This window comes from Pezoporus occidentalis, unplaced genomic scaffold, assembly GCF_034315485.1.
Source record: "Pezoporus occidentalis ecotype Australia unplaced genomic scaffold, CSIRO_AGI_Poc_V1 ctg106, whole genome shotgun sequence".
Lineage (NCBI taxonomy): Eukaryota > Metazoa > Chordata > Aves > Psittaciformes > Psittacidae > Pezoporus > Pezoporus occidentalis.
In genome coordinates, this window is record NW_026912843.1 from 646522 (window position 1) to 672047 (window position 25526).

General features: G+C 39.6%; 1 protein-coding gene across 4 annotated transcripts in view; it reads left to right on the top strand.

Annotated features, from left to right (window-relative positions):
• SLC6A11 (solute carrier family 6 member 11) overlaps positions 1-25526 on the top strand; it is a 111947-nt gene that overhangs the window by 12771 nt on the left and 73650 nt on the right. Inside the window, exons 2-6 of one of the 4 annotated variants that reach the window (XM_062620186.1) lie at positions 7730-7895; positions 8346-8576; positions 12341-12475; positions 12635-12775; positions 14248-14338. In XM_062620186.1, the coding sequence (XP_062476170.1) occupies positions 8357-8576; positions 12341-12475; positions 12635-12775; positions 14248-14338 (587 nt within the window). In that variant the 5' untranslated portion in view covers positions 7730-7895; positions 8346-8356. Of the gene's footprint in view, positions 1-7620; positions 8008-8345; positions 8577-12340; positions 12476-12634; positions 12776-14247; positions 14339-25526 lie in introns of those variants that run through there. The other 3 variants (XM_062620195.1, XM_062620175.1, XM_062620204.1) reach the window with 3 other exon arrangements.

Consider the following 25526-nt stretch of genomic DNA (forward strand, 5'->3'; position numbering starts at 1 on the left):
CTTACTGTTCTTTGTTCCTCTAGACACAGTGCTTTGCGCACACAAATGTGGTGTATGCCTTTTTGCTGTAAGGTTCATCTGACCTTGGTTTGTTCACTCGTAGCAAGTCACTGGGGAAAATAATTGTCCAGCAGATAGGAAATTTTGTACTATCTGCTCATCTTGTATCTTCTCAATTTGCCTTTCCAGTGAGTTAGAATAAAGTCTACTTTATACTCTACTTATACTGCTACTCCCTCTTTAAGCTGTGAAAAATGCACAAGTCCATGCACCAGGCCTGGAAAAGAGCTGTGCAAAAGTTAGTAAGTAAGTAGTGAGTATCATAAAATTCAAGTATTCTATGTTTTGTGTCTTATAACCCCAAGATGTTGCTGGTCATCATGGGGTTTAACAACAGTGTGTTTTTCTGGGTCTACCAGCTAAGTTCCCTTTTGAGGCAAGTCACAGAACATGAATCTACAGGTGTTGGCTACATATCAGTTAACAGCTGTGAAAAATCAGCTGTTAAGTATTTGAGTAAGGATTTTCAGTACACAAGTACTGTAACAACTTTAACCCACCAAAATTAACAAAAGGAATAGACTTCTGATTTAAAATACCATGGTGCAAAGCAGTAAAAAATCTCTACCTGTTCTTCAGTGATGCAAAGAAATGCAAGTTGGCTGAAACATCTGCAGTATCACCTCATCTGCTCTGCAGGAATCTTGTTGAAGGCAATTGTAAATTAGTAATGTGCCAGCAGACAGCTCAAAGTGTGGTTTGCTGAGTTAGTGCAAGCTGTCATATGTAATTTATGTGATAGAGCAGTTGCAGTAGCATAGTGTCTGTATGAATATACTAGCTCTGCTTTAGAGACCTTAACACATAATATTTTCACTAAAGCTCTAGATGTTCCAGTGCTTAAATGCTTATGGTTTAACACTGCAAGCAAATACTGAACATGACAGGGTGTGTTTGATAAAAGCTGATCAGAAATTTTCAAGTGATTACTTTGTTTTAATAACATGTAGCTTCAGCCAAAAAGAACTGAATAAAGGAAATGTTCTGAAATGAGCCCTCTTGTTTTCAATTTTGAAGCAATATATTGATGTTGCACTTTGATCATTTTCAAAGATATAAAATACCAACAATAAAACATGTCTTTGAGTTGAACAGACTTTTGGGGTAACTTGTTGTATATATTTCTGATTATATCATGGAGAAAAATAAATCTTCCTCTTTAAGAGCTGAGCTGTCTTTTGGAGCTTTTCTCCTATTTCACATGTGAAATTGAACCAAACCACTCCCTCATTCACATCCTGTGACTGCATGCCTCATGGTAACTCACAGTTGTTCATTCTTATGTGTTTTCAAACCACATTTGGCAGACTGTGTGCAGTGTTGCTGCCACCCTTCACTGAGCATCAATATTGCATTGGCTACCATGTTTGCGAGGGACATTTACTTTATGTACAAGATTAAACACGGGTCTTTTGCTTCTGGGTAAGTGCTGTGGTCTAACCCTGATGGGCAGCTAAGCCCTGCACATCTGGTCAGTATCTCCCCCAGGAGAATAGGGTAGAGAATCTGGAGGGGAAAAGTGAGAAAACTCATGAATTGAGATAAAGGCAGTTTAATAGATAATGCAAAGCTGCATGTGCGAGCAAAGCAAAATAAGGAATTAATTCAATTTCCCATTAGTGGGCAGATATTTAGCCATTTCCAGGAGAGCAGGGCTTCATTGTGTGTGACTGTTACTTGGGAATACAAATGCCATAACTAAAATCAGTGTCCTCCCTTCTTCCCTTTTCCTACCCCCTTTTATTGCTGAGTGTGATTCCATTTGGTATGGAATATCCCTTGGGTCAGCTAGTCCCAGCTCTGTCCCTTCCTGTATGCCCCAACATTTGTCATGTTGCTCCTAGACTCCTCACTGATGGGGCAACATGACAAATAGAAAAGGCCTTGATGCTGTGTAATCACTGCTCAGTGATATCTAAAATATCAGTGTGTTCTCAACAGTATTTTGATCACAAATCTAAAATGTAGTGTCATACCAGCTACTTTGAAGAAAATGAATAAAGTTGGGGAACTTTTATAGATGAACATACTAAGGTGTTGAATTGGAATGGGAGACGCTAATTTTCATCAAGAAGCGTTTCTGTTCCTTGACATTTAAAAATATATATATGAAGGGATATAATTGCAAGATATTTACATCTCATGTTTTTTTACTGTTCTATAGTGTCATTCCAAAGCTGAAAGCCAAGTTACATTGTATAAAATTCATGGATTAACCGAGCCTGTCTGGATGGGCTGTTCATGCAGAAGAAGGGGAACAGGACCATCGCCTAGGGGTTAGGGGAGATGCTTCTTCCTATTGGGTTCACTCTTTCTCACCTGAGGGGTAGAGTTGTTAGATTCTTTAACTTTGTAAATCCTTACAGTCTCCCCAAATTAGCCTGGAGTGTACAGTGCCAAAGCAGCTCTTTACCCTACTGCCTTCTACAGCAAGGAAGAATGTTGGGGATAAGTTAGAGGAATTTAGGTGCCTGTAGAGAGCATCTATGATCTGAATTAAATTCTGCCTTTGTTTTAACATTCACTGAGTACCTTTAATAATACAAATTTTGAAATTTTAATATAGTTAGAAATATGTCCAGAGGATTTGAACACCAGCTTTCTTCAGAATTCATTCCTTTTCCAGATTGTAGCACTTCTCAGTATGAATTTGGCATAGCTGCATTGAAGACCGCAAGTTCAGTTTTTGATCTGGAAGAATGACAGACTAGTAACTGCTAGTGGTAAGACAGTTGTATCTATATTATGTATCTAATGCTGAGGTCTTCATTTGGTATTTCTTTTATTTGATCTCATTTGTAAGTCACATTATAACATCTTTTCATGGGTGTCTTCTAGTACTTTTTCTTTTCTTCACAAAACTCTGCATTTTACTCTTTGTCTTGTTGGACACCTTTGGCCACATACATGTACTAAATTACTGTAGAGTGATTATTTTGGTCAGTATGTAGAAATGTACTTCATCTTATTCAGAAGTACAGTGCCTCCAGGTTTACAGTCAGAGGCATGAGGATGATCTTAAAGGTCTTTTCCAACCTGGTTGATTCTATGATTCTGTAATTTGTTCAGAGAAATAACTTGCACTGCTAGTTTGTTTTCTTGCTGCTCTAAGTGATAGAAAAAGTAAAAATGTGCTTTTGTTAGCTAAGTAAACAGGTAAGACTTGACAGGACATAGAAGGGGCTTCTATTCAATTTGAATAGATGACCGCTAACTCTTAGAAGTTCTGTATAAGCCTCACGATCGAGGCTCCTTCCGAGTGCTGTTTGTCTGTTAAAAAATCATGTTTAGGAAGCTCTGAAATTAACTTTTCACAGCCAGATATCTCAGAGGTGATTCAAAGGTGAAGGCATGTTAGCATGAGTCTGTAGCAGAAAACCCATATTATGGAATATATCACCCATTCCTGCTTAGAAGATAAGATAGTCTGGAAGATAGAATGTGTGTAACAAAGAAAATGTGGCTCTTGGGCTGACAGCAAGGGACAAGAGAAAGCCTCCAAAGGGCAACACTAATAGAGGAAAAAGTGGTTTTAATAGCTCTTGAACTCTAAATTCAGCATCTCAGCTATTGTGAGTCATGGGCAATAAATCTGAGAGAGATTGACAGTGATAGCTGTTAAGCCTTTCTAAATAGAAGCCTAGCAGTCAGTTGTTGCTTAACTTGAAGTTATCTGCGACATAAAGAAATCCTTTCTTTTCTGCCCCCCTGCCCCCCCCACTCCCCACCACTGCAAACAACTGATTAGGCACAAACCAGACAACCTATTGCTTTTTGACTTAAGTCCAGTCTGTAATAGTACAGCTAAACCTGTCTTGCTTGCCCACAGAATGCTTCATGCCTTTAGGCTTTTGATACAAACTGTTGTGTCAGATCTCTATCACTAATGAAATTCTTAATGCATTTCTTCTCTCTTTTGTGTAGCTGTTTACCCAACTTCGTGAAATCTTTACATGAGGCTTGTGTAGATTTTGCTTATGGCAAATCTAAATTAAAGCTTTTAGATCTACAGAGGATTGGTTTTCCCTCCTTCCTTCAATTACACTGACACAAGGTTTTATATTGTTGAAGCATCACAGAAATCAACAGAGTTATTGCGGTTTAAAAGCAGAAGAAATGGAATCAAGCCCAAGCCTTTTCATTTCTTATTTCAAGCTGTATAATATGACTTTTGCTCACATTAAAGACTTGCATGAACGTTGCATTGGTATCTCTATTAGAAAATTAGCTCTGTTCATGGTAGCTTTAATCCTAATGAAAACTGTTTGTTTTTTTTTGACATCTGTTTATTACCTCTCTTTTGTTGGTTTTATTCAGGAAAAATGCAAAAATCTGAAGGCACATGTGGGCCAAAAGATTACACAGTGTAGCAGAGACCTCACTATTGTCTACTTGTAGCGTTACAGAAAATGAGGCATCCTAACAAGGATCCAAAGTGCAGGATAAGCAAAGCATCCTAAGTTCCAAGAAATGTATCCGTCCAAAGCATGAGAAGCAAAATGTGCAACTGTATCATGCAGTTTTTCTTACGTGACTTCTGAGTTGTGGATGGGTTGGATACCAAGTTAAAAAAAAGCCAAAGAGTTAATCCTCCAGACGTGTTGATTATGTCTTAACACTCTGTATTTGTCCTCAAAGCATGGACCATGTAGAAGTCCCAGAACAGAATAAATGGAAAAATAGGCTGAATATGTATTCTGGCAGTAACCAAAGACATTTCAGTGTCCTGGCAGAATCCTATAGGAATGTAGCTTTTTCTTGGAGGTTCTTTTCTCAAGTTACCCTAAATATAAATTCCTCATCTTCGTTAATTTTAGTTTATAATTATAAATAATGTTGTCTCCAAGGCCAGGGGCTTTGGGATGGGGCTTTGAGCAACCTGATCTCATGGAAGGTGTCCCTGCCTACTGCAAGGGTTTGGAACTAGAGGATCTTTAAGGTTCCTTCCAACCCAAACCATTCCATGATTCTAACATTTGGTACTTCACAGGACCTTCCTTTGGCTAGCAAAAAGTCTCATTTCCACTCCCACCCGTGTCTACTTTCTGCACAGAGTTTTAATTGTTTCCTTGGGAATGTGGAGAAACCTGAATAAGGCAGAACTTGAATTGCTTCATTAGGTCACATCATTTTAATGTGGTACCTGAAAGGAATAGCCAGGAAACTTCTACTGAGTGCTCTAAATGCTTCTTCAGAGCTGATGCTACACTGTGGTATGGGGTGCAGAAGAGATCTACTTGGACATAAGTAGTTTACTTGATGTGTGATGCTGCTGGCCCTTCTACATAATATTTACTAATATTTTAGTTAATTAATGAATGTTCTAGTAGTAGATACTGGTTTTACTGATAGCAGCCTTCTGATACTGGTAACAGTCAGTCTCTTGCCTTACAGTGCAGCCATGTTGCACGGTTTCCCCTCATCCTAGTTGCCAAGTTGAGCTTTGATTGCATTTCAGGTGCTGCTCTCCCAGCAACTCTCCTAGCAGACTGACAGAAGCTGGCATGAATTCATGATGAGGAGCATGAGATGCACAGGTTTGTGCCTGAACTGAGATGAAACCTGTAATCCAGAGATTCTTTTCTTTGCAATAGGCTCTATCAGCCTGTTATCAATGGCTTATCAACCTATTTTGAAATTTGGGAAGTTTTCTGTTGGAAACACTGTGCTGCACTTCACTAAAGTATTCACAAAGATTAGCAGCTAGCAATTACTTCCATAATCCTTTCAGTTGGTAGGAGCCTGAATGACAATCAAGGGCAAGAATACAGCAGTGGATAAACTACTTGTCACCAGGAATTAATCGTTTCAAATACTGAACAAATCAGCAATGATTAAATACCTTTTGCATCTTCCAGTCATCCTATAGGTTGTTCTTCGGAGCAGGCCCCTTTGACTTGGTATCATTAGTCTGTTTGTAAGAGAATCATCAGTCAAATGTTTACTGTCCCTTAGCTTCCCTCCAGTTTCAGAATTGCTCTCAGGAATGAAACGATAATTCAGTGTCAGCTTTTATGTTTAAGTGTATCCTGTGAAGCCTGCTCAACCTGGCTGGAATACAGAAAAACAATACCTGTGTTGATCCCTGCTGAAAACTAGATGAAGAAGGGGGAAAAAATAAAACAAAAAACCTTCAAAGTTGAGTTTGGTTTGTACAAACCCAGGTTGGGAGAAATGGATCCATTCCATCCTCAGTTAATGAATACCAGCTGCATTAAAACCAAAAAAAAACACACAGAAACCACCCAGTCAAAGCTCTGGTAAGGGTATTTGTGTAGAGGATCCTTTTAAATAATGATTAAAACATAAAATCAGAATTATGGTCTTTTACTATGGTTTCCCCAGTGTCAGTTTCTCATTTTACAATATAGGTTTGGCTACTACTCTATATGTTGGTATCAGGAAGAAAGGGCCTCATCCTGCAAGGTTTGGTGCAACTGTTTCTGTGAGCTACGGCTGTCAGAGGATGGAGGGTGAGGTCCCAATGCTCACCCTTATGGCATGTGGCATTTAAGAGCAAAAGTCTAACAACTGGAGCCACAGTAGGAGTTTCTGTGTGGAAACCTGCTGAGTCTCCATGTATAAGGTACGGTCAGGCTCTAGATTCCAAATTCAGCTAATGTAAAAACTGTCCATGGGCATCTTTATATTGTCTTCAGTGAGCAGTGGATAACAGTTTTCCTGGCAGTGGGAAAAATCTGTGGAGCTGGAGGGCAAAAGGGAGAGATTTGACATGGAAGAGCATACTGTCTCTGGGACAGTGTTCCCTTGCACACTTAAGTGTAATCCAGGATATAAGAGGCAGCATTCAAAACACATCTCCTGTGGCTACAGAGTAAAACACTGGTGATTGCAGCAGCAACCCAGAGTTTGGATCTGAGAGAAGATTTGAAGCTAGAACTTGACCTGGGTCTTGCCGTTGGCCAAGGAGAAGCTTCAGGGATAAATAATGGAAGAGAGATTTAGTTTGGGTTGAGAAACAGGGACTGGAAATAACTGACCTACCAAAAAGAAAAACAAAGTGGGAGAGGAGGAAATTCAATGAGAAAAACATAAATATCTCTGAAATATTTAATTCAGTCCAAACCAGTTTGTGTTCTTTGTCCCTGTTGAGTTTGATTTTTAAGCAAAACCTATCATAAATGCCCATGTGGGCCGTTTCTGCGTTTTCCCACTGGAACTGGAAAATGCCTGCGTTTTTTCCGCGCTTCCCAAATGTTGCCCCCGCGTTTTTCAGTCCCTCTCCGCCTTCCCAGCTTGCAGTTAATGTCACTGTCATCCGGTTTCGGCGGCTCCCCTTTTTTAAGCTGCCAGGCCCTGCCCCTGCCCGGCCCAGCCGCCCGCGGGCAGCGCCGCAGGTGCGCAGGGAGCCGCGGGCCTGACGCCGGCAGCGTCCTCTCGCACAGTGGGGATGCGCGGTGCTTGGCTCCGGTGGCTTTGCGCGGGGCGGGGGAGCGAGGGGCTGGGGATGCTCGGGTGGTGATGCCGGGAGAAGGAGGAAGAAGGGAGCGGGGGGGCTGGCGGGACAGCCTGAGGTGGGCGGAGGGGGGAGGCGGGTGTTATACCATCCCTCCGGGGAAGGCTGAGCATTTGCAAATTCCGGCTCCAGAGCGCGGGGAGCATCATATCATATCCTATCCTATCCTATCTTATTCCCGCCGGGTGGCAGCCGCAGAGCAGGACGAGCCTTCCCGGCTCCTGGTTATCCTAACGCCGCCAGCGCTCTCCCCGCCCCGTGCAACCGAGCGGCGGTCCGCGGAGTTCCGCCGGGAGCCGAGCTCCTAGCTAGAGACCCTGTCTCTCCCCCTGCAGCGCAGGCACAGGCAGAGCCCTGGGTGAGTAGTCCGGGAGCTCCCTTATTCCTTCAGGCAGGCCAGATACGTTCAGGCTCCTTTCTCCACATCCCTTTCGTTGGTGCCTGGAAGGTGGAGAGAGATCTGTTCTCTGGTAGGTTAGTTAAGTTGGGATCCTTGCTTGGGGAGGGTTTTTTGAAAGGCTTTACTGTCTGCACCTTAAAACAATATTGTACTATTAAGTTGTCTGTCTCAATTTGGATGTCTTCCCTTGTACATGAGCTGCTTTGGGTGGTTTGCTATCTTCTTCCTTTTCCTTTTTTCCTTCTTTACAACTTTTCCAGCCTTACAGAGTTGCCTGTTTCACTTTCACTTGCAAATTTATGCAGCTAATAAGAAGCCAATGATATGCTAAGGAAATTCTTTAATCACTGAAGGTTATTACTAACAAGTGATTCAATACATCTGTATGTTTCTCTCATTCTCCCCTAGGCTGAACAGTCATGACAGCTGAAAAGACTATTCCTATAATTAATGGCAAGCCAGAAGATGCTTTGGACCCAGAAGCCTCAAGTACCAACCTTGTCCACATCAATGATAAGAAAGTTCATGAAAGAGGTCACTGGAACAATAAGGTTGAATTTGTGCTTTCTGTGGCAGGGGAGATTATTGGGTTGGGAAATGTATGGAGATTCCCGTATCTTTGCTACAAGAATGGAGGAGGTAAGATGGCTTCATATGTTGATTTACAGCTTACCATAAGCATGTGGGAAATAAACAGTTAAGAGTGTTTTACAGGGATTTTTTTTGCACTAAGCGAAGTATTCAGGATTTTGGTGTATGTGCGGATAGGGAACTATTAAACATCTGACAAGTAAGAAAAAGATCACTGTGTTTCTCTTTCCTTGTCCTCCCCAGCTATTGCATGGTTTACTTGCACAAGTTGCTTTTGTATTAGCAAATTGATATTTTTTTCCTGTAAGATTTTTAATGCAGAAGAAGCCAGTGTTCTGTTATAGTAGTACACTGTGGTTTCTTACACATGTGAATACAGACCCAGGCATAGCTAAGTTTACCTGCTGTAGAAATGAATGTAGCAGTTTATTTTTCACGACAATGTACTCTGAAGAGGGTAAATATTGATTTTGATAATGCTACAAAGATTACTTTTTTCTTTGTCATGTGAAAATTTCTGTAGCTCAACTGTGCTTCTGTTTCTCGTTACTTCCCAAATCACTGCATGATGGTAGGGGAAGATGTAAAAGGTGCCTGTCACTCAAAGAAGAGAACAAACCCTATAAAATTTAGAATCAGAATGTTATTTGAGAGAAAACAGACTTAACTTCTACAAAAGTGTAACATGTGGCATCTATTGGTAGTAGTTAAGTATAAGCTATGTAAGATATGTGACATTTAAGAATAAGCATGTCAGCAATGAGTTGCAAAGCAGTTGGGGGGAAAAAGTAAATTAAAAGTGGAGTTTGGAATTTTGTGGACTCAACGTTTTGGATTCAACGTTCTCCCTGCTTAAAGCCTTAATCAGTGTTAGCCCAAGAGCATAGGCTGGGAGAAAAATGTGTTCAGTGCTGACATGCAGGGATCTATTATTTAATGGGTTTGTTTGCTAACAACACTAAGCCAATTTTTTTTTCCTTGTCCCTCCGAACCCAGGGACAGTTGTCTGAACTCAGGGCCCATTTTGTCTGCTATTTCTGTAAGTCTAATACTGCTGTGGAAGATGTGTCCATGGATTGTAGTTCCTTTCTGTATAGATCTGTAACTTTTATGTGCCCATTTGTATGTATATGCCAGCTTGTCAAAATGTGAGAAGATCGTTTTTAAGGCTGTAACATTAGGTAGAAAAAATTCTAACTACGTTTTGGGTGACTTGGTGAAAAACTAATTTCTTCAATACCATGCTTGAATCACTACTCTGTTCTTAAAGTGTAAAATTAATGTGCGTGGTTTAATCGGTCATGTCCTGGCATCATGGGAAACTTGTCATTGACTTCAGTTTTATTCAATGAGGACTTGGACTATGACCTGTGTTTTTGTAACCCTCTGGAATGCCCTGCTGAAATTAGACCAGAGTTGGACTTGTTTGATGCATCAGATGTAAATACTGAAAACTACTTAGTGGTAGTAAGTACATCCTGGTAAGATAAATGAGCTAGTTGTTTCATAACTTGCTGGATACAGAATGACTCTAGAAGCAGTAGTATGGAATATCTGATGTCTCTGTTGTACTACATCTAAGTCATAACAGGTAGTGTAGGCATAATCTTCTATAATTTTAATTTGTTCTTAGGAATATTTAGTGGGTTTTTAAAGGAAAATTAATTTCTCTGCATGTTTAGAATTAGATATTTCTTGGAATGTGATCTGTTTGCAAGCTGGAAACCTAACATCATCTGTTTTTTCTTGATGTATACCTGTTGCAGAACAGTGATAGAAAAGAGAGTCAAAGCCAATACTTTCAACAAATTGCCTTATCAAATGCACCATGATTGTGCATATGAGTGGGTCAAGCTGGATTTGATAGCAGCCAGCAGTTTAGCTGGCCTATAAGGATTTTCTTCAAACCGTTTGCACAGTAGATGAGATAGAAAAACCACGTTTCAGTTGCAAGGATTCCATTCTTTGGGAAAGCCACATGTGTTGCTTGAGGTGCAGCTGAGATTCAATTACAGGCAGCTACTCATGAGCAGATCTCTCTTGATGTGCTGTGTCTGAAGAAAGAAACTGCAAGCCAAAGCATCTGTATTTAGTTGCCTAATCTAAATGACTCAAGTATAACAAATGTTGCAGATTATGGGGGTGTTGTGGAATTTGGGGTTTGTGGGTTTTTTTGTTGTTTGGTTTTTTTTTAAGATAACGTATGGGTACCTAACCCATCCATTTGCCTTGAAGTTGTAGAAATTTTCCTGAAGTATATAGTCAGAAACATTTTGTTTATTGTTAATATTCTGACAGATTTAGTATCAGAGAGGTAGCTATTAAGGTACTGTTCATTAAATACCAATTGATTTTCAGGCCTCTCACTGAAGGGAGAAAATGCTACTATTGCTAGTGCTCTGTAGAGCTCAGGAACATAAGCAGCGATGGGCAGCACTGTAAACCACTTCTTCCTAGGAAAGACCACTTCCACCCCAGCTTTTGTGTGTTCAGCATTCTCTTGTGTTGATTTGTAATGAACTGAATTATGGGATGCGTACACCATTTAATGGGAGGTTTAAGTGAAGTTCGTGAGTGTTGTGAGGTTACTTCTTTGGGAGCAAGTTGAGGCCTGGATACAAAGTGTTATGTATGTTGTGCTAAGGTTTATTTTCATAACTTAATTAGGCAGTTAATGCTTTGTGATTGTCTTACCATGTCAGATAAATTATTCTGTGCAGTACTTTGCTGCACTAGTCTGCCTGGTTAAACCAGTAAAACTTTCTTGGCGTAAGTAAAAATGGCAGAATCAGTTACTTTGTGCTTGCTTCTCAGTACTTGTTCCCTTCTGGCCTTGTTTCAGTCTAAACCAATATAGTCACTTGCTTTCTGCGTCATCCTTTAATTTGTCAGAAAGTCTGTGAATGAGGAAAAAAATTCCTTATGCCTTACATATTGACAGATCCTCTACAAATTAAAAAAGCTCTATTTTATTCCTCATTATTTAGGCTCACCTAAAATCTGCATCATTAGCAAGTGACGTTTTGCCTAACATGTATCTTCTCTCATTTTTTTGCTTTGGCATACTTCACAGCTGTGTCTTTTAGGTGCCATACCTAAAAACAGGATCAGTTGTGAAATAATACAATACTTATGCTATGTGTTACTTGATACGAGAATATTTTATTATTGTTAATGAATATGACACTTCAGTATTGATTTGTACTCTTCATTGTCTATGCTGGAGTTTACTGTCAGCAGCTGACAGAAATGTTGATGCTTTCTTATTTTCCTGCAATTTCCCATTAATCTTTCTAGCTCATAAGGCCAAGCGCTGCTTTCCTGTTCTTAGCAGTTTTAAAGTAGTTAAAGTAGTGTAAGTAGTTTTAAAATTTATTTCATCATTCCTTTTTCATGATTCTTATCATCAGGCATATCCAAATAACATACAAAGGACTTCCTGAATTTAATTTCCATAACTTTTCTTCATCCCTGCTTTCCTGAGGAAAGGAAGAGAAGGTGGTGTAAACCGACATGACGACAGAGCGGAGCTGTGTGGCTAAGCAAGACTCTGGTCTTTTCTGTGTTTGAGAGACACATGAGACACATGTTCTGTACTGAGGAACTGCAGTCTGGTCTTTTTTAGTCCATGACATTAGCCTGCAGGTTCACTGCTGTTACTGTGCACCAAGAGTAAACACCTCGTGCACTTGCAGCATGCTGTCTGAGAGGTGGATAACAGTTGATCCTTTATTAAGAAAGTTAATTTCTCACTGTGCTGCCAAGGAACTGTGTTCATTATAACAACCTGCTCCCTCAATGTTTGCTTGTAGGTGCTTTCCTCATCCCATATGTGGTTTTTTTTATTTGCTGTGGAATACCAGTATTCTTCTTGGAGACAGCCTTGGGACAGTTTACTAGTGAAGGAGGTATTACATGCTGGAGAAAAGTTTGCCCACTATTTGAAGGTAACAAACAGTTTGTGTTCTACTGCAGAAGAATGCATTGAATTTGAAGTAAAATAAAATAGGTTGTATCAAAACTTAAGATATACTTAAAGTGATGATTTGTTTTTGATTTACCTGTAAAGTAAGTTTTTCTCTTGTGTCTCACTTTTCTGTCTCTAGGCATTGGATATGCTACCCAAGTTATAGAGGCACACCTAAATGTATATTATATCATCATTTTAGCATGGGCTATCTTCTATTTGTTTAACTGCTTTACTACAGAGCTTCCTTGGGCTACCTGTGGGCATGATTGGAATACAGGTATGACCTCAGCAGAGATTGTTGCTATGCAATTACTTCCAAGTAATTGATTAATATATTAAAATGTCAGGAACAAAACTATTGTAGAAAAGTCTGTGGAAATGGGCCAATCACATCACACCACACTATGACAAAAGGCATCCCAGAGTCAAGACTTATTTATATCTTTTTGGTTAGGCCATTGTATAAATGTTTATTCCTGCAGAACATGTTGCCAGGTGGCAGAAGACAACTTTAGATTTTGTTAATTCTATAAGATATTCCAGCAAAATCCCAAGATTCTCATTTGCAATCATACATATTCTCCTGAATGCAGTAAGTGAATTCTGCTGAAGAGCTGATGACCTGGTGATGGTTACAATCTTGCTGTTTTGCTCTAATGAAATTAGGAGGAGTTTGAATGGAGAGGAGAATATTAAATATTAAACTTTGGATTTGTTCTTTATAATGCCAGATGTTGAGGGATAACGTCCATCAAGCTACAGTAATAATTTAGTCACACAAATAACCTTTGCTGCATGGAAAGTAGGCTCTTACTTGAAAGATGAGGTGTGTATTTGTGAGGGTTTGCAGTATAGGGCTTTGCATCTGTCTGGTCATTGGTATTTTCATCTGTAGCGCTCTGCTTACTGCACATGAAGATCACAAACATCTAGGTGAGGAATACATACCAATGACCCTTATTTCCATGTTCCTGAAGTTTTTGCGTTTATTCCCTATGGTACTGTTCCATTTCAAGTCATGTATCAGTTGTACTGTCTGTCATGAGTTTTATTCATTGGTCATTGTCCTGTTCCTTGAGCATACCTAAAACTACCTGAAATCTTGCAGTTTAGGTTATTTATGTTAGAAAACTAGTCTTGGGCCCAATAGATGTGCAAGGCTTCAGTGTCAGTTTTGGCAACTCTGAAAAGGAGCTTAGCCAATGTTGATCCCTGTTCAAATACTAAGTGTCAGCTCAACAATGCTGAGCTGCTTTGATCTCCTTTCTCTGTACTAGAGATAACAATAAGCCAAAGTGACTATTCACCTGCCATGTTAAGGCAAAGTGGAAACCTGTTGCTGGTGGTTTTTCCTAAGCCAATTGTTACCTTTTGCTATTGAACCAGCAGCAGCTGGAGTATGTTGTAATTCCCAATCAATTGCATCAGCTTCTCAAAGTATTATTCTTCTGCCTCAGATGTTTTACTGCCCCTTGCCGTTGGAACTGTGCCTTTGGAAAGCATTGGAGTGTGGAGAATATATCATACTGCATGGACATGTTTCTCAGATAGGCCTGTAGTGTGGTGGTCAAAATCCAGTGTGGCAGAAGTAGCAGCTGTGGCATTTTAGTGTCCCTAGAAATCCTTTAACCATCTACAGAAAATGTATTGTAAAATGGTGACTTTAAAGAATGCATAAAGTAGCAGATGCACAAGAAGAGATGTACTTACATGTCAATATAGCAAACTTGTTTTTTTGTTCTTTTATAGAAAACTGTGTGGAATTTCAAAAACTTAACATGAGCAACTGCAGTCAACTCTCTTTACAAAATGCCACTTCTCCAGTGATGGAATTCTGGGAGTAAGTGCACATCAACTTTATGTTTGATCAGAATATTCGTTATCTTCTGATATTTTAATCATTTACACAAAATTAAATACCTTCTAACCCTGTAACAGTAATGTGAGTGCAGCTGGAAATTTTCTCATACAGGCGAAGAGAGTCAGGATGAGAGTTTAACTTCTTTTTTTAGAGGATACAAGGAAAAGAATTCCATATCCTGAAAGAACATAGAACAAAGTGTGCCACTTGCTTGGGAGCTTGGCTCCTGCTGCTGGAGGAAAGAACCTCAAACCCATACTAATGAGGAGGCAGAGGTGAAAGAAAGGATGATTTTAAATATTTCTTGGTTGGTTGGTTGGTTTGTTTGTTTCCCCAGGATGTTTCTTCTCTCGCGTCTGAGAGCTGCATGTTCATCTTTGATTAAGCTAACTAATATTTTGGCTTCTGTATCTCATTTTTTAAAGTTAGTGTTAGTTATTCAGCTAGAATAATGGGGAGTTTAACTCTCTTCTTTCTCCTTGATACTGATTTCTAGTACTAGAACAGAATTATGTCTTTACAAAGCGTGATCTGCTTTTGTTATGACATGTATTTCTTCTTACCGTAAATGTGCAGTTATTTAATACTAAGCCATCTCACAATTTTAAGTGTGTTAAAAATTTATGAGTTACTAAAATTTCTTGATGGCCAGTTCTAATCTCATTAATTTTATTATTAAGATAAGGTCTTATTCTGAGGCGGTACATTCAGAGTTCTGTTTTATGTTCAGGACAGCAACAGCTACATTTTGAAAGGACCATAAATTAAAACTATCCTTGAAGGGAGAACTCTACATTGATGTAATTTTCTTGAACATTAGCATAAGCTATTGTCCTTATCTCTGAACCACTATGTCTTGCTAGAGTAGTTACCTTCATCTCCATGGGTGGTAGTTGTTGCTTCAGTAAACAATTCTATTTTATTTTAAAATAAAAAAGAACAAACCGAATTAAACTTGAGCAAGACATGAAAATGCATACGTTCTCTGCTTAAAATGATGTTGCATGGCTTCCAAATTTAAAATAGACATGGCAAACTAGTTTACAAGTGAAAGAAAGAGCTTTAGGAAAGATCGGAGCTAATTTTGCATTGAAATAACTGGGACAAACAGAAATTTATAATTGAGGTATAATATATCAGACATAAATGCTCAGTAGAGGTTTTTGTGTATGGATGTGTAGTGTGGATCACAGAAGATCGAAGCAAATACATTCCTAGACTAGTTAAGTTACCTGGCAAGTCGTCTTACAGTATGTAGATGAGCGTTACCAGAAATGCTATTTTGCTTAGCCAGAGGTCTTTTTCACATGATTTTGCTTTACTCCTTTATAAGTCCTGGTGTAAGGAACCATAAATTTGAGAGACTCTTTTTGAAACAAATAGTAAAAGGAAAGTTGATGAGGTAGACCGTACAGAGCAGATGCTTGTTGCTATTTTCAGAGCTCATTTGGATAGTGTGTGAGAATCCTCATTGCTGCACTAACCAATCACAGGACTGAATTCATTTGCATAACCAGGTTCCTTACAATGCCTTAAGCTGATGACTGTGAAGGGAAGGCAGAGTTTCTAGGTTTCTTCTGAAAAACCACACCATTCACAACTTTCCCACTTTGCTCTCCGCCATGTCAAGCCTGCAGTTGAAATTCCTCTAGGCTGTGGCCGCATAAAGCCAATTTATTGTGTAAAGGGTCAGCTGAGGGGAAGAACAGTTTGGAGGTTGGGTTTTTCTTTTTTTCTTTTTTTGTCTTTTCTGTTACCATTTGCTCTTGAGATAATCTGTGAATTAGAGTGGTAATTATTGTGAATAGGGATCCTATTTGTTTACTGCATGTGATCTCATTGACATTAGAACTGTCTTTACCCCCATTTGACTGGTTACTACTAGTTTTTTTTCTGATCTTCTGGGCTAAAAGGCTCAACCCTTTGTGACTGGAAGCAAGTCCAAATCCTCAGCTAGTTTGAGGATTTCAAATAAAAACTTCAGCCTCTCTGCTGAAATATTTCTAGCTTTTATTGCATTTGTGGCCTTGGCTACTTCTAAAGCTGTTGCTGAAGTCAAACAGCAACTCACCCAAGTGTGGTGATGACTAAGAGAGGGGATCCCTTGCAGTACTAGAAAACTTCTCTGGTGAGTAGACTCTGTAGTTACCCTTCCTCAGGTCTGTACAGAGGATACTGTTTCCTTGCTTACCAACTAGCAGGTATAGACTCACTTCATCTGGTAATTCAACATTCTTTAACAGCTTTAATAGCTGGGGCACACAGAGGGCCTATTTATTATTTAGGAATTTATTTATTATTTAGAAAGGCCTATTTATTGTTTTGGATGGAATATTTGTTTGTTAAAATAAGTAAAAAAGACTTCACTTCTTTCTATTAAGTACTGCAGTAGGTCCTAGGTGCTTTCTTAGGTACACTCAGAAGAATCTCATTCTGCATGCAAGGATCTGAAAACTTATTTTAGTGAGCCTGTAGCTGATAGCTACTTACCTGTAGCTACACAGTGAAAATGGTGTGATCCTGCTCTAGGAGCAGTAGGCAAAATCTGGAAGTTTGGACTCTCTTTACTTGTTTTCCTGCTTAGAAGTGTCTATTCCTGTTGATGTTTTAAGGTTTCATTTAAATTAGCAGACTTGCTGCTGACTACAGATATCACTGTTGACACCTCTCTGAAAAATCAGGAGATTAAAGGATCTCTTACCTTACTTAAAAAGACCTTGCAAGCAATAGCCGTGAGAAGTTTCACATTCCATCTGGTGTACAAGGCTTTTTAAGGTAAGCAGCAAAAATCAATCAAAAGCCACTTTTATTCTTCAAACACTCCAATGCTATGTTCCAATGAAAGACTTCACTTTTCATTTCATACCGGTGCCCAGCATTCGGAGACTGTCCAGTTAACCACCATTCATGGCATTTCTCTTATCCTAATCGTATAGCTTAAGGGGTTTCTAAGAAAAAAATAATAATCAGAACGTCAAGGTATAGCACATGGAATTTTTAGTGTCCAAGCTTTAAACAGTTAATAGTGGTAGCAACAGTAATTAAGTCAGGCGTTGATAATTTTGGGTATGTTGAAGCAGTCCCATGAAAGAGAGCTGTGGCCATGGATAAGCCTGTGAAAGCAGAGAGAGGATAAGATACTCTATTCTGTTGTTCTGCATACTTTTCTAGGGGAGGAAATTGTCTGGCAGGTAGAGGGGACAGCTCTTTTGGCTGCTACTCCAATTTGTCACCAGGGTCAGGAATTTGAGGTTTTTAGTGCCTGGGAAGGGAGCTGGACAGAGGACTCATGGTTTTGTGGTTGATTCCACCTCAATAGTTTCTTATTGGCTGTATAACAACAACTTAGTCCTCTGTTAAAGAAAGTCTAGTTGTTGGCCTGTCATTCTCCAGACAGGGTGACACATCTTTAGCGTTTCCAAGTAAAGCCTAGTGAGAAAAAACATTATTTTGTCTAGAGAAAAGAAAAGGGGCCGTTCTCAGCAAAAAGGGAAAGGCACAAACCCTTCCCTCACAAAGTCAAAAAGTTGTTCCTGTTTCATTCAGGCTGCAAATGACTGCAGGAGTCACATTGTGGTTAATCCCCACTACCCTATGAAAAGTCATTAGCAAGTTGAGCCTGATCCTGTGGTGCTCAGTACCCAGAGACCTTCAGCACCTCTCAGAACTAAGCCCTTTGTGCATCTCTTGTAGAACACTGAGTTGTGCCAGACTTGCTTGTTTCTGTTCAGTTCATAAGAGGTCATGTGAAAAGTGCTTTTTGTTTGGGGTCACGCGAGCCCTTCATCTGGTTTTGCCTCAATACCAGTGACTTTGCCTGGATTCTGTTAAAAGAAGTAAATGGGATAGGTGTCAAAATGCTAAGCCTGTTTCTTAAAACTGAGGGATTAATGTTACCCTAAACCAGGCAGATGAACTTCCATGTCTTTTTGATTTTTGTCTTGAACGTACATAACATTGTACATAACATTTTTAATATGGACAAAACACAGCCTTGAAGGTTGCCAAGTCAAGTATTTGGGTATTAGGAAAGACTAGAAATAAGGTGCAATTTAAGTTCATATCTTTCATGAATACGACCATCTGAAGAACTGCCTAATATTTTTCAGTACATCTTGCTGGAGGATGGATAGGGAGCAAACTCTGTGCAGCTTTCAGTATTTTGTTGTTCTTCTCTTTGTTCATTTTCGTATGTTTTGTATTCGCATCACTATTAGGTTCCTGCTCTGCTGACAAAGTTATTAATTTAATCAAGGCTTCCTGGGGTGCTCATGGTGCCGATGGCTTCACAATCATAGCTTTCTTGATTATGTACATGTTCATTTATCTCTACAAAATCTGGATAAGGTCAGATTATTCTCATTTTACAGAAGGGGATCTGGACTGGAGAGAGTAAAAGTTCCAGGTATGAGAAGCCCAAGACAATTTTTCATACTACTTAGCATTAGGGTTGTGCAATTATGTATTATTAATTTCAATAAAGAAACAAGAAAGTGTATGCAAGGTAACTTTGTCCAGAGATACAGATCCAAAAAGTTAGTTAACTCAGGACACCATAACTTCTGTTTGCAATGGGGTCATTGCTATTTAATGCTGTAAGTTGCACACTTGCATGAAACTTTAAGGGGGGTTATTACTTTTTGTCATCTTTGCTCTAATGACTCAGTATTTAGAAGTCTCTTTTCATTCCATTTTGCTTGCAAGAAGTGGCATACGTATGTTCCGCTCCCTTGAATGTGTTCTGGATGGGGTGGGAATTTTAGCATCTTCTCTTGAACGTGCTCTGCTTTGTACAAGAGTCAAATAATGATGGAGTACAGACTGGCATGCTGAAGTCTTGCTTCTCAGGTGGTTGCCTTGGCCAGAAGCCTACAGGATCATTTTTCTACTATCTTGGTACTTACTTAGTTGCTTTAGGTCAAAGTGGATACTTCAGGACAAGGAAGATTGAGGGAGACTATTTTGCTACTTTACAGGTTAATAGTAAGAACATCCAGTTTGGTTCTTCGTGCCAATAAATATTTAATTGTTTATACATAGTACTGACAGGAGAGACTGAAAGCTTCTTCTGAATTCATCTACTGCAGAATAGCAGGATGCTTGGCAGCCAGGGAGTTCTTTTGGTAGAAAGCCTTATAAGCTTTATCAGGTAAAAGAGGGCTATGAATACGGGTTTCCAGCATGATGAGTTTGGTTTTGATTGTTCATTCCCTATCCTAGCCACTTTGTTTATGCAAATCTGCTCTTCATCCCCCATGTTTCTAATCTCAGTTCTGGACATTTTGAAAAGTCTCTTCAGAGGAAATCAAAATCTTAGCATGCTTCTGGGACACTGGGGAACTACCTCAGTTTTTACCTTAATTCCTCAGTTGATTTGTTACTGCAGGGTATATGCTGGTGCTTGCCTGGCATCCCCACCACAACCATCCAGTTTAGTTTCCTTCCCTAGGATTGCCTCTAATCCTGCCATTCCCACATGCACTTCCCACTGGTGTCTCTTCAACCTCTTTGTCTCTTTTCCTAGGAAGTTCAAATTGGTCTCTGACTTGTCTCTAAATCAGGTATATTACTGCTTCCCAGCTCCAGCCTGCTAGTCCCAGTCATTTCATCCAGTGTTGTCCGCTCCCCAGATGTGCATCTAGGCTCAGATGGCTGCTCCATGGTCTTCAGTCTTAACTTCCTAAACATTTTTCATCTGCTCCTGAAATCCATTGGCCAGCTAAATGCAGAGTGCCCTTCCTTCTGCTCATTGCTTCATTCCTATCCCCATGCCTGCATATTAGTGTGAGAAAGACTGGCCTCCTTGGGAAGTCTCAGTTTAACATCAAGTCTCCCTAACTCCCAGACCTTCAGGTGGTTTGTTTACTCCTGATGTTCTGCAACTTGTGCGAAGTTATTATGCAGCATTAGAGCATTTTGAAGGAGAAATCTAGGAAGACTGATCTCTTGGGGCCTAAGGATACTGAGAGGGACTCTTCATCAGGGGCTATAGCAATAGAGCAAGGGGTGATGGGTTCAAACTGAAACAGGGGAAGTTCAGGTTAGATATAGGAAAGAAGTGAGGGTGGTGAGGCACTGGCACAGGTTGCCCAAAGAAGTGGTAAATGCCCCATCCCTGATAGTGTCCAAGGCCAGGCTGGACAGAGCCTTGGGCAACCTGATCTAGTGTGAGGCATCCCTGCCAATGGCACAGGGTTGGATCTTAAGGTCCTTTCCAACCCTAACTATTCTATGATTCTATTCTGATTAAACCTGTTGGCAGTATGTGCTTTTCTTTTTTAATTTAATGCTAAAGCTATCAGTTTATTGCAATAAATATTTTTTCCTATGCTGTGTTTTAGGTGCAGCCACAAACTGTGATTAACATTTTTAAACTGATTATTGTAAAAACCTTTGATTCAACAGTAGGAGTCTGAATAAACATAATTTGTATCCAAAGCCAGGATTTTATAATGAAAAGTTTAAATAATAAAAACTTAGTGTTATGAGATGCACCATTATGTTTTGGAAAAGTAACTTCAAAACGTTATGAACTCCTTTTCAGTAGTTGTAGGTACTTAAAGGAATAGTAAACTTTTCTTTGATTGTGATGGTACCGTGAACAAATCTTATCTTTTATTTTTCTGCTGATTTAGAATGATGCCATTGTTTCAGATATAGTTCATAAATCATTCATTTCACTATTTAGTACTTAAAATATCTTTGGAAATTTGTAGCATTTGGTTTGTTCCTATGATAAAATATGGAAAAGTTTTGCCCTGCAGTCTTGGCAAAAACAGAATTTGTGTTTTACAGCAAAGACCATACATGAGCTAGTTAAATACCCTTTAGTTGCACAGCTGTCAGTGTTCTAGCAATAATAATATTACCTGCAAATAGTTGGTAGCACAGGATCTGAGTGACGTGCTTGAAAAGCAGTGATGTTTAGAAGCTGTTGCTCAGGTATCCAGTTTTGCTGAGGAATGCTGATTTTTCTTTAAGAATCAGTAACTTTCAGGGCATTTTCATTCCTGTTGTTAATGTAGGAGTCTGTGTTTAAAGACGCATGTGCCCTTTTTGATATTGTAGAAGAAGAAATATTGGAGAGAAGCACAGTTTGCAGGGAAATTAAAAAAGGGAAAAGAAGGGGACAGAAGATCTGAAATAGCAAAACCTTAGTTGTGCTGCGACAAGCTTGGCCAAATCAGGCAGTTGCCGAACATGCCATGTTTTTTCTGGCTTTGCCAGTGTTTTTCTTGGTTTCTCATTGATTTTGTTGTTGCTGTTACTTCTATGAGAGAAGACCTCTACTGAAAGGCTTCCTTCCAGTTATGCCTGGTTTTCTGCAAATACAAAGGTGAGCTCATCCCCTTCTCTAAGACTTAGCACATATAGCCTCCTACAGCTGTATCTAAGCAAACCTTTAATCTCCTAGAAAACTGAAAGTGAGATACAGTTGGTGAGTATTGCTGCCTGAAACCAATTAGTTCCCTTCCGTCACTCCCCTTAAGTAGAGCAGTGTTCCATTCATGTTTTACAAGGCTGCCTGCTCCAGTAAGGATTTTCTCCACCAGTTTACCATGGGAATTGGATCTGCAGGACTAGATATGCAGCAAATAGCATGTAACTCTTCCAAGACATATTTTTCAGTGCCTCTGGAATCCTTGAAGTATGCATGTGGCTTTGCAAATAACAGACTGTCCTTTGCAACTGCCCAAGAATGTGTCCGTTGGATTTGCTCACTGTCTTGAAATGAAGAATCTTAAGGACCTCATTGCAAGGGGTTTTAGAGATACCCAAGTAACTGAAAACAACATCAAACAGCAGTTCCATCGATCTGCTTCTTGGTTATCTCAGCATGATTACTGAGCAGAGCACATAGTTGCATGCAATTAAGCAAGCCTGCATCTATTTTTGGCTCTTGAAAAACTGTCATCACAAGGAGGGGGTGAAAAAAAAATTAAATGTTTAGACACTTTTCTTAAGAGTATTTCCCAAGTGTGCCCTTGTAAATCCAGGGCATTAGCAGAAACGGTGCCTGCCTGGGTTTGTTTGGTCAAGTTATATGTGCAAAGGAGAGATGTTCTTGCTGTGCCAAAAAATATAGTGAACACAGACTGGGGGGGGGGGGGGGGAAGATGGGTGCAAATCTGAACAGCTTTTTGGTAAATTTATTACTTTATTCCACTATATGCATATATGGCAGCCAGGAAATTGATTTGCAGTGTCAGGAGGACTTCCTGAGGAGACTCATTAACTATTGCTATGGAATTTCTATAAACGTTACCAAATATCAATAGGCGCAGGCCTTGAAACAGTGCTGCAGGAAGTTGTCCTCTGTAGAAAGGAAAATGACACAAAGTCCCTTCAACAGCTATTTTTTTTAAGATTTCAACTCTGCTGACTGTTGGTTTTGGCTTACAGATGAAAAGCTTTTTAATTTACTTGCAGTCAAGAATCATACTGGTAGCTGCCAAGTACTACAGGAGATTGGTATTTTAGGAATCACTGAATCATAGAATAGTTAGGATTGGAAAGGACCTTAAAATCATCCAGTTCCAAACTGCCATGGGCAGGAATGGCTCACACTAAACCATGTCACCCAAGACTCCATCCAACCTGGCCTGCAACACTGCCAGGAATGGAGCATTCACCACTTCTCTGGGCAGTCTGTGCCAGTGCCTCACCACTCTCACAGTAAAGAACTTCTTCCTTATATCTAACCTGAACTTCCTCTGTTTCTGTTTGAACCCATCACCCCTTGTCCTCTCACTACAGTCCCTGACAAAGAGACCCTCTCCAGCATCCTTGTAGGCTCCCTTCAGGTGTTGGAAGCTGCTCTGTGGTCTCCACACAGCTTCACTTCTCCAGGCTGAACAGTCCCAGCTTTCTCAGCCTCCAGTTGTTACCGGTCTTCAGATGGACATTGAGCCATTGACCACAACTCTTTGTGTGGAGCCATCCAGCCAGTTCTTTATTCACCAGGTGTCAGTCCATCAAATTGATGTCAGTCCAGTTTCGAGACAAGGAAGTCCCAGTAGATGTAAATGTGGACAAAGGAGTTGCAACCTCCTGAAATAGCTGCAAACATATAGGAGCGTTTTTAATCTTTACTGCCATGTGTCCCTGCTCCTTTGTATTTTCACTTCTTAGGGGTTTTTTTTGTATCTATGATTTAGTACAGGGACAGTGAGTATGACAAATACGTTGAAAGGTAATTATTTATTTTTGGGGTTGCAGTCAGGTAATTATTTCATACTGCCCTGTCCTGTGTGGAAGAGTTAAGAGCTTAGCATCACTCATTTGCTACATGAGTTTGTAGCCAAGAGCTCACTATGAACTGTTTTACCAAATCACAGAAGAGTTCATAATATTTTGTGGTGTGTAGTTCTCATTTTATGAGCATTTAATTAAGGGTGAACAACCAAGTTCGAGTCCACAGACTAAAAGGCTGAAGGGAAAGTCAGGTTGACTCACATTTCTTCTAGGTGCTTTCAGTTTACAGCTGCTGCCATGTGCTAAACTAATCTCTGTCCCTCAGAAGGTGAATAAAAAGGAGAATTTTGTCACTGTATGACTTCTTCAGAGCCAAGCAGGAGTGAAACTGCAAAAAGACTAAAGGAGTTGTTGGATATATTCAGCCAGTAGCAAGAAACTGTAGAGCAGAGGTGAGTGGAACAGTACAAAAAAGTTACTTGACAGGATTAAACTCTCAGACTTGGTTGAGAAGTTGCCATGACTTCCGTGAAAGAGGTTGAAGGAAAGTAGGTCAGGAAAGCCTAGAGGAGAAGTGAGGTATTCTGTGTTTATCCATCACTGTCTCAAATACAAACACATACATAGAAAAATGAAAAAAGCAATATATGTCCATAATCAGTAGCTGCTAAGCAATGTTATATTACATTCAGATAACTTAAGTACTGACTTTCATGAGGCAGGAGTTGACACAAGAAGTAGGAATCATTATTTGCAAGCAGTACTAGAAATTTTAGAGAAAAGTCTGCTGAGGAGAGTTTAATCTTACCTTTTAATTCAATAAGTTTAAAAACAGATGATGAATGGAGCAACATTCAAGTCTCTCTGGACTTGAAGAAGAAAGAACTAAGCTTAACAACAGCAAATGTGGCTCAACTAGGAATAACTCCTTCTGATGGGTGTAGGTCATAGACCTTAATTCTTCCACACAGATCACTAAAAGGTCAGGATTTTGGAGTTGTGCATAAAGCTGTAGCTGAGGGATTCTTGCTAATGTGACCACTGGGGAATGTCTGTCTACTGCTTTAAAAAAATGCCAATTATGGAATTGAGTGGATTTCCAGAAGAGAATTCTTACAGTTTGAGAGAATTTTATTACAGATTCTTTAATCTATAATCTGTAGAATACCTTCTAAAAGCTGAAACACAGATTTCTAATCATTGAGCAGTGGTGGTTGGAGACTGTGAGTATCCAACACTTTTTGGCAAGGGTTATTTGGAAACCTGTGGATATGCTATGTTTCCTGTTTCAGAGCTTATATAAAACCTTGTAGGAGAGGTTTGTGCAGTACACAGATTCTGTATCCCTGGTCACTTCTGGATATATAACTTTTAGAAAGGTGCAGGTGTCAGTCCATGTTGACGTCCAGTTCTCACCCACGCTCACTGTTCATTTCAAAGAACATACACTTTTAGTGTCTAAATCTGCTACAGCTGCACTGTGCTCTGCTTTATCTGTGCTTGTTCAGGAGATGTTTTGGTGATTACCACACTGCTGCACTGGAAAAAGCCCAACTGACAACTAGCCCATTTTTATTTTCCTAAATGTTAGAATCTAGAGGGGGAAAAAGTCTGAGAAGAATCCTTTATTTTTAAGGCATTCTCTTTCTTGAAGACATATCCCTACTGTATAAATTTCTTGTAGGCCCCCTTTAGATATTGGAAGGCTGCCATAAAGCCTCCCCAGGAAGAAAGTCTCTTTTACTTGATTTGGTACCTACCTTTTAATATATAGTCCTGTAAAGTGTAGAACATCATGTTTGATTTATAATTTAAAACTGGAAAACATTTCACAGCTTTGGTATCACTAGTACATAGAACATTGCTATCCCTGCTGCCTAAAACAACACTGTACCATTCTTCATGTTTTCTTGTGTCGAGAAATAATGAACCATGCCAGAGAAGAAAAACCTTGGAAAACAGTATGAGTAAT